The sequence below is a fragment of the Phoxinus phoxinus genome (genome assembly GCF_949152265.1).
Source record: "Phoxinus phoxinus genome assembly, chromosome: 11".
In the NCBI taxonomy this organism is placed as follows: Eukaryota; Metazoa; Chordata; class Actinopteri; order Cypriniformes; family Leuciscidae; genus Phoxinus; species Phoxinus phoxinus.
Genome location: NC_136886.1, coordinates 4,035,991 through 4,046,439, shown reverse-complemented (window position 1 = coordinate 4,046,439; position 10,449 = coordinate 4,035,991). Strand labels below are relative to the sequence as shown.

General features: G+C 35.4%; 1 protein-coding gene across 1 annotated transcript; it reads left to right on the top strand.

The window, feature by feature from the left end:
• The first annotated feature begins 1,997 nt into the window (after nt 1-1,997).
• Nucleotides 1,998-8,478, top strand: cysltr3 (cysteinyl leukotriene receptor 3). Its single transcript, XM_079627965.1, has 2 exons — nt 1,998-2,199; nt 4,898-8,478. The coding sequence occupies exons 1-2, from the start codon at nt 2,193-2,195 to the stop codon at nt 6,124-6,126; spliced, it is 1,236 nt and encodes a 411-aa protein (XP_079484091.1). The 5' UTR covers nt 1,998-2,192; the 3' UTR covers nt 6,127-8,478.
• The last annotated feature ends 1,971 nt before the right edge of the window (nt 8,479-10,449 follow it).

The window sequence follows — 10,449 nt, the reverse complement described above, 5'->3', positions numbered from 1 at the left end:
TTAAAAATGTCTGACATTAATTTAGTGATCAAATGTAGCACTCTTATGTAAATATGATAATATGTAATTATAATTTAAATCATACTACTTTTCAATTTTTATTTAATAAACCAACATCTCAGGAAAATGTTGGGGTTTAAAACAAAAAAACAAAAAAGACTTTCTGTTACAGAACAGGGCATTGATTTCATACATGTCCACTGTAGAGGACATCAGGACTTTTTGGGAGACACAACAAGTGAATATGTAAATAAATTATACATCAATATTCCTATGTAATATTAGATATTAAAATGTTGCTAATTATTACTCCAATTATTACACTTCTTTTTTCATTAAATGTTGCTCCAAGAACACATTAATGTGCAAATTAGAAACAGTGTATACATTACATTGAATGGGAATATTAATTTATGGCCATTTTACCCACATATTGCATATTAAAGTAAAATAGTGTAGCAATGCATTCCATTATATATTTCATAAGTTGAGAATCATCTTTATACAAATTTTAGTAAAAAAAATCCTGAAACCCCAAAATGTAGGCTATTGGTGATTGAATTTTTTATTTTATTTTTTTGCCTAAAAAAAGGCAATTGACATTTCATGTCATTCAAAAAAAAATTTAAACTGAGTAATTGTGTCCACTACAGAGGACATAGCATAACATATGAATAAAATATAATTTTTCAAAAATGTTTTTTTTATATATTTTATTTTTTTAACCATTTGTTTCTTATGCTCTAAAACAATATGACATGAAACAATTTATTTTTTTACTTTTCTTTTTCTGGGTCTCTTTTGTTGTGATGTAGGCCATTGCTATGCTGGTGTTCATTCATTCATTTTATTTTATTGTCCACAATGTGGAAATTTGCCTTCAGTCTCATAAAAACAACAATCAAACTACAATCAAACCAACAACAACAAAAACAACAAGAACAACAAGACTAACACAGAGACATCTTCAGGGCAAAAATGCAGTACAGCAGTAGCAATTACTTAATTGTTTCTGACTTGTCCCTATGATTTTTGAGGCGAGGTTTACTATTCTCTGCAGCTTGCTTCTCCCTTTTACGTTTAAATTACCATACCACATCGCCATGTTAAAGGTTAGAATATCTATGTTGTTTATATCAAGATTGTTTAAATACCATATTTTTGGCTACTCCTCTAATGTCCATCTGTGACGTACGTTTGATCAGAAGATAAGCTATTTGACTACCTGAAAAACTAGGAGTATATAAATTATTATTTATAATATAGGCTATATAGAATTTATTCTTCTCGTTTTTGCTGTTAGTTTTTACATTTTTAATAACAAAATTATTTAAATACAATATTTTTGGACATCCTCCTCTAACGTTCTGTGAACTCTTTAAATAACTGAAAACCTAGAAGTTGTGGTGCTTTTTGCATTACAAGCCAACAATATGTTTTATTACGAATATATTTATTAAGAATATTATTAAGAATGTGCTTTAAGATAATTCAATAATTTTCTTAACTTATAGCCTGTGATCAAATTATTAAAATTTCCTATTTTTGGTCATGTAAAGTGAATTGCGCAATTATTCTTCCTACGCAAATCACATCTGCTCAGAAAACCTGCCAAAGAAGAAAAAACACCTGAAGTGTGAGGTGTGGTTTCTCTAGAAGTATTTAGGAAGTTTCTGAAGTCTGATTCAATTTAACGAATCGATTCGTTTGAACTCCCCAAGAAAACATTTCGCTAATTATTTTTGAATCTTTATTCAAAAGTTTCCCCGAAGTCAAAGTTTACGAAATTATGCTGTTGTTGTGCACTAGGCTATGCTTTCGATTAGGTTATATCCAGATCGCGCCGAATGCTGTGTAGTTTGTTTCACATCTCTGCAGTCGAATACGCTGTGCGAATCGGTTCGTATGAATCATTGAAAACAAGCGATTCTTTTGCCAAGGCGACAACTATTGGAGAGTCTGGTGTACTTCGTGCATTACGACTCATACTACGCTTCACTGGAATTACGGGTTGGACACCCGACTACAGAGACAGCACTCTTCATGCACTTTTTAAAGGAAGCAGACACTTGAAACTGCCGAGAGAGAAACAGATTGACATTTGGTTGCATAACGCAGTCTCAATACAAAACTCTTGACTCACAGGGATTCACCAGTCCGCTGATGATGAGGAGAATGATGGTCATAAGAGAATGACAGGTGAGTTAAACTCCAGTCACAGCCACATACGAGTCATACTGAGTTTTACATTTTAATGTCAGTGGATGTATACTATATAGCTAGTTCTGAAATCAATTTATAATGGTATTTACAGGATACCAAGGCTACCATATTTTGTTTGTAGCCTACCTTTTTGACATGGCACTCCAAGAATATGTCGAAAAACTTTATTTTGGACTTTGCACTATGGACTATGGTAGTACCATGATATTCTTGGAACTACCTTTAAGTAGCCTAACATAAATACTATTTAAGTACCATGGTATCCTCTTCACATTACCTTTTTTTGTGGAAGGAATTACCATGGTATGTATGTACATATGATAATACCTTTGGTACTTTTAATAAGACTTGTGGACAAACTTGTTCCATGAGTTATTCCAGAATACCAGCTTTAGTGTATTAGTCCGTTTACTTTGACAATAGGATAACAAGATCTGTTTAGCAGAACTTTGGATTAATGAGCATATTAATAATTAACAATGCCTTTTTTTAATGCGGAAAAACGGTTCATGTTTTGTTTTGCAGGTGTCTATGAATACATCTGTCATTTGAATATTGTTAGTGTGCAACAGTTTTCATTTCACTCTCTGAGTATTCTTTTGCATAATGTTTTGCATATGAACTTTGGGAGTGCTGGAAAACAACAGACTTCTTGATAAAATAACGATATTTGGGTAGTTGAAAAATAATAAGGACATGACCAATAACATTACATAACATTTAATATTTATTTATTCATTCAAATGTATTCAAATATTTTTTAAAGCAAAATATTAATATAAACTATTACATATAAAACTGCATGCATAAAAATGATTCAAGACTAGAAAAGTTTTGTTTAAAATAGTTTTAGAAAAAGTAAAGCATTCAATCAATCAACTTTATTCAAGACACAGAGGTCCATACAACACAGTACAGATATATATATATAAATGTAAAACAATACAAAACATTTAAGAATGATGCAGATGAGGCATCATATATAAAACATATACAGGCTTATTATACTTAGCAGTTTAGGAAACACAATCCTGCTGTCTGTATATTGAATCTCCATGGCAATGTCAAATTTTAACCTGGAAAACCGAGGGGAGTTTTTAAACCTGTGTTTTAAATAAAAACACCTTTTCCTGGTTTAGTAAGCTATTGTTGAGCAATGCCTTAATTATAGCTTTAATCACTCTCTTATGTCATTTCTTTATCATATTATCAGCATGCTTAAGTCTTATTGGTGCGGCCTCAGACTCACATCCATTCAGAGTAAAATCGAAAACACATGCAAAGAGTTTTTATTAAAGGGGTCATGAACTGGATTGTTTTATTATTTTATAATGTTGCCTGGGGTGCCCTTATAATGTTAGTATGTTTTTTACATATAAAATTGTCATAATCTAGAAATGAAAGGCATTTTTCCTAACCTGATTTTAGCCTCTGATTTGAACGCTCTGTTTTAAGGGGCGTGTCTGCTGTGAGACTTCATGTAAACGCCCACTGCTGTGATTGGCTGTTGTGAGACTTCAGTGTAAACGCCCACTGCTGTGATTGGCTGTTGTGGGACTTCAGTGTAAACGCCCACTGCTGTGATTGGCTGCTGTGAGACTTCATTTAAACGCCCACTGCTGTGATTGGCTGTTGTGAGATTTCAGTGTAAACGCCCACTGCTGTGATTGGCTGCTGTGAGACTTCATGTAACCCCCCACTGCCGTGATTGGCTTACATGTTTGCATATGAAATAGCTAGTATTACATGTGGATCTCTCTCAAAAACCTTTACTACGTTTTACTATTACAGCTATCGAGATTAACAAATCGTGAAAAGTATTGTTTAAAGCATTATATTTAAATCTATTCCATCACATGAAAGGTTGCAGTGATGAGCACTGAGCAGATGACAGACAGTCTGTTGATCGCGTGAATAAAAATCTCATTATTGAAATGCAATTTTTGCACTCTCACGAATGCTTTTACCAAATAACAATGCGAACACGATGTAAATACAGTAAGACCTTCGTTGTGGAGTGTAACAGCGTCATTGATTTCATAGCGAGTTTTGGCAAGTGTCCAGATAAACTGTGATTGACAGCTTGGGCGATTGGAAAGGGAGCGTTCTTTGATCACTTTTAATCACAATTTAAATAAGATTATTTTCATCCTACTAAGAGAAACGATGTGAAGTTGATCGTTTAGTCCCTGATGCATAAACAGTATTGAACGATTTTGAGAGAGAGATAATCTATCTGAACTTGAATAATTACACATAACTGATCACAGGCATAAGGCATTAGAGTAAACATGGTTACTTACATGTTTGTGACGTTGCTGGCAGATCTGTGTCGTAAAAGTTATACGAGGAACAAGGAAGTTTTCAGTTCTGAAGCTTTCAGGATATTCTTATAGTATGATGACCTCTTATATGTCCTGAAAGTTTCTCAGTTCATCACTCCTTTAAAATTTGCTGCGTAGCCAAAAGATGCTTGACAGATTGACCTCTTGGCTCGATAGAGTTTGTTGATGTAGATTTTAACAATTCATTATTATCATTATTATTTGTTCTTTTAACTAGTAAAAACAGAAGCAAGCGTAATTTTGCATGCTTAAAGCCTATCATGACTGCACCTTTTCTGCTCGCAACACAATTGTTTAATATATCTAACCAATTCTCTTTTTGTCTCCAGATCACACGTTTACATCGGAAGCTCCGTTTCCGCTCAACGCCACCCAATACCATGCATGCGTCAACCAGACACGTAGGGACAGTGAAGACTTCAAATATATGGCATACACTATCACGTACAGTGTTGTATTCCCTATTGGATTCATCTGCAACTTCTTGGCTTTGATCGTGTTCCTGTGTTTCAGCCCTAGGAAGAATGCCAACACGATTTTTATGACTAACCTGGCCATTTCAGATGCTAGCTTCACCTTGACTTTGCCCTTCCGCCTGGTCTACTACTTTAGGGGCGGTCATTGGGACTTCCCAGACTGGTTTTGCCGCTGGTGTATATTTTCCTTTTACGTGAACCTGTACACAAGCGTATTGTTCCTTACTGGCCTCAGTGTACTACGGTACATAGCCGTGATTTACCCCATTCGCAACAAGACCCTGGCAACAGCACGGCGAGCCAATCTAGCATGCATTGCGATCTGGATATTCGTGGCCTTCTTGTCAACGCCGTTCCTCATGTCAGGTACTTTAGAACGGGATGGTAAGATTATCTGCTTTGAACCCAGGGACAGCACGTCATGGAACCGCATAAGTACCTTGAACTATGTGGGGGTTTTGTTTGGATTTGTCATTCCGTTTATTACAATACTGGTCTGCTACGGCTGCATCTTCTGCAAACTCGTCCTAGGGCGGAAAATCGGGGAACACAGAAAGCCGTTCACCCGCGGACGCCCTGTGTGTTTGATTGTGGTTGTCCTGAGCACCTTCCTGCTGTGTTTTCTCCCATATCATGTCATTCGCACGGTCCATCTTCATGTCATTGTTTCAAACCAGACCATTGTTTCAAACCAGGACTGCCAGGTCAGAGAGTACCTCCTGAAAGTTCTGGTCATCTCGCTGTGCATGGCGGCATCCAACAGTTGCTTAAATCCCTTGTTGTACTACTTCGCGGGAGAGACCTTTCGCAAGAAAGTCAATAAATTTTCATTACGAGGAGTGCAAAATTCACTCAATCGTTCATTCAACTCGTCTTTTCGACGCCGGAGCCAATCCGAAACCAATCAGAAGACAAGAAGACAAAGCACCACTCATGTACAACAAGACTTACTAACACGTCCCTGTCAGGTCATCATCAAAAATAAGCCTGATGGCTGCGTGCCTGAAAAGCAATGCAAACTTTCTGACTCTGAAAAAAGCATTGATGACTGTCAAAGGACAGTCTATAATGATTTGCAGTAGTAAAGAACAGAGGAAGAAATCGGAGTGTGAAGAATGTCTATTGTTGTCATGAATAAGCAAACTCAATGCATTTCTTTTTTTCCCCCCTTTCACTTCTCAACTGTGAGACTAAAATGTTTAAAGATGTTGGGCATTAGATAAGTCAGGTGAATCTCACACAACTTCAAAAAAGTTTTTTATTTTTTTTCTGTTTATGCATTTGGCAGATGCTTTTATCCCAAGCATCTTACATCAAATTCAAAGAATGCATGTTCTTGTTCGACTCATCCAGGCATGCTCTTAAAAATAAAGGTCACAGAAGGGGGTTTTCATAGCAGTGCCATTTTGGTCTTCAAAGAACCTCTGTAAAGAACATTTTAATAATCTAAAGAATAATGTCCACTCTAAATAACCTTTTATCCAATGGAATGGTTCAAGGTTCTTCATGGATCCACAAATGCCTGTGATAGAAAACAGAGCGGTTGCAATCACACCAGGATCGGACACTGAAGCAGTAAAAAAAACAGGTGTTTAGAGCATGATGAAAACAACAGAACTGCTACGTACTAAAAACAGCACCAACTCCCCTTCATAAAAAATGTAGGCACAAAAACCTCTCACTAAACTCAATCTGTCCATTAGCTCTCCGTTACGTGACAGCAGCCTTATATGGATATTTTTCCTGCTCTTACTTAATCGGAACATACCATTTTCAATATGATTAACCCGTCACCATATATTTGAATAAATACATAAAAAGATGATTAAAGGGATAGTTCACCCAAAAATGTTAATTAAGTCATTTACTCATAACTCGTGTTGTTCCAAACCTGTATGGATTTCTTTCTTCTGCTGAACAGGTGAAGAGTGTCGGTAACCAGACAGTTGATGGACCCTATTGACTTCCCTATTCTTCCTCATACTAGTATGGAAGTCAATGAGGACCATTAACTGTTTGGGTACCAACTTTCTTAAAAATGATCTTACTTTGTGTTCAGAAGAAGAAAGAAATTCATACATTTCAACTATCCCTATACACAAGTTAAAACAAATATCAATAAATGAGACAGATAAAACACATCTGTACACACGGTTTTATAAATGTCTAATGGTGGGCATTAAAAATGACCACGCTCACTCTGCTAAAACATGCAAATAAAACAGCGAACGCCAGATAAATATAATAAATGAACAATACAGAAAAACAGTACTTACACAGTAATGGAAGACTGCAATCTCTACATCTTAATGGCGGTGAAGAACTTTTATTTGTATATTCAGCTCCATCACAAACCAGTAAAGTCTGTTTGAGAAGATATTTGATAGTTAAGTACTTTTCATTGTTACAAGAGGACATTATGTAAGGCACAGAAACCATTTTTCCCCACAGGAAGAAAAATCACAAATGATTTACCTTCATGTTATCCCCAAATGAGATCAAATTAAGACTTTGAATCTCCTTCTTATCAGATAGACATCTCACATGCCTCTACTAGAAATCTACGGACTCAAAATCTGTTCAGATTCAAAAATCTGTAATCAAACGTCAGAAATCTTAATTAGCTCAAACTTTTCTCATCATATACATTCCCCAATCTATGGTAGCTTTTTTTTTACTGAATCTAAATCTAAACTTTTTACACAATCTAAATTTCACTTTTTATGAACACTGACTCCTAAGCTAGGAAAGATAAACATTTGAGCCAGAAAGTTGCCGTTTTGGTCCAGATTCCTGAAGCAGTTGTTTTTTCTGCTGATTGCAGTATTTGAAACACTTATCAGCATATCAGAAATTCTTAATTGTATCATTAGATTATATAAGTTCCGAAATTAGAATTTTCAAACTTCAAAGACTTTAAAGAAACATTCAAACTCCATTTGAGAGGAATTTCAGCGGAACATTTGTTGGCTCGCTGTAACTGTAGTCAATATGATTGAAGACGGGAAGAGCGTGGGATTTATTTATGCTTGGATTTTCACTGACTTCTTCTAAATAACAACATAATAAGGTTAATCCGTCTTTTTAGCATACATTATTTATCTCAAAGGCACATTTGAAGAAATGATATCATTGTTGATTTGTAAACAACATTTTGTATTTATTTTCCTGTTGCACTAGGCCAGTATTATCAGAGCCACCTCAGTGCTTTCACGAAGGCATCCTAAAGAAGTTTTTCCACTATACTTTTGTACGTTACCATATTTTCAATGTCTTATTTCTTTTTACTGTTAATATTATTACTATAGTATTTTTATATTCTCTTCATTGTTGGTTTCATTTCTATTTGGAAAATTGCGTGTAAAAATCTCTGTGTAAAGCACTATGTGCAAGAAGGTCATATATGAAATCCGTTTTAATAAAGTCAGAAAGCTAAATTGTTGGTCTATTTACTATTATATTACTACTATTACCGGTATAGGTATTTACTAAGTGACTAAAACAACTGTTTTAAGCAGATACTGAGGTTAGCAGTGCTGAAAACTGCTATACTGTGTTATTGCTACACTATAAAAACTTTTTTAAAGAAAACTTGCTGCCTTACATTTTTAAGCACAATCAACTTGGATGTTTAAGTAATTTCTTCATCTCAACTTAGCTTGATGAGTTAAAGCAATGTAAAAACATGTTGTCATAACTTATTAATCATATTAGTTTTACGTTAGGCCTACATTTTTATTTTAAAAAATCTGTACACTATTACTTAGCATTTTTTCCCTCAGTAGTCATGGGGAGACCGGGGATGGTTGTAACACGGGTCAGTTGTTCGCACATGCTCAGTTTAGTTCTTATTCCACATGTGATAAAGTAGAGCCCTGTGGCAGACACAGCACATGTTGAGTGGAAAAAACTATTTTGTTTAGGTAAGAAAGTTTTTTTTTTTTTTTGTCAAAGGAATTTCTGCTTTGTAGTTAAACTCATCAAACTTTTATTATGTTTATTGTGTAGATATTTCCCATGCAAGTTGTTAGTGCTAATGTTTTGCCTGATAGCTGTAAGGTGAGCATGGCTACAAGACTCTGGGTTAGTTGTAACAACAATGAACACACACACACACACACACACACACACACACACACACACACACACACACACACACACACAATGTTCAAGTATTAAATTGTATTATGGCCAATACTCACACTGGCAGTAACAAACATGCTTACAAACAAACAATGTTTGTGTTCAAGTTCAATTTATAATGGTCAATTACTCCTGAGAGTGACAAACACACTGAGACTAAGAGTGACACACACACATCAGTTATATTGAAAAGTCAGTGTTGAATAAAAACCTTTCAAAATAAATTTTTGTCAAAATCCTTATTTCATTGTTACATATTATTACCCCGGTGGATATCATAATGTTACATCTCACCCCAGGGTATGTTAACCGTTACAACTAACCCAGACTATGGGGTGAATTGTACATTTCCCTCCTCGTGTTTGAAACTAAGCCATGCATTTTCTGTTTGTGTTGCAAAGATAATAGCTATGTCATTTAATAGCAGACACTTATAACAAGTTCGGATCACATTTTGAACACACTGACTTCAAAGTACTACAAGATATAGACAGAAAGGTCAAAATTGTTACAACCATCCCCGGTCCCCCCTACTCGTCTGAGTCTCTGTTGGACAAGCATACACAATACTACCGTTTGAAACCTTTATCGTACCGTGTCCCTATTCATCAATTTAAGTAAATGTATACAGGAAGTAATTCGCTGTTTTATATTTTATTTCTAACAACATTGTAAACTCGTTTGTTTCCAAAGGAAGTTGAACTGAAGCATCTTCCAGACACATGGTTCGGGCTACATCCTTTTCCTAAGAAACAGGAATCGATCTGTAAGATAAGGTATAATTGGACTAAAATCACTTCCTTTGGAGAAAACAAAACAGAAGAAAGAGAAAACTGATATCTGACTGAGAGAGGCACGCGTTTCAGTTCATATCTGAACTCATATAAACATCCTCGACTGCCAAAAATGTTGATCTGGGGCGGTATGCTTCTGCTCAACAATAAAAGCACGACATATAAATGCAGCGTGAGACACGTGAGGCTCGTGAGTCATGTTGATATATGATAGCATCATGCTACAATTATACAATTACCCATTCATGATGTTCGGTTTCAAAAATACCTGAACCTCTGACCACCATGTCTGCAATGCATGCTTGTATGCTCCGAGTTGCAGCCACATGATTGGCTGGTTAGATCATTTGCATATGAGCAATGAGCAGATGTAACTAATACATCGTCTACTTTTCCTGAAGATAAGGCCAAGTGCTGGCAAAAACTAGACTATTGATTAAGAAATAACACTGAGCAGTTTGTTGAAAT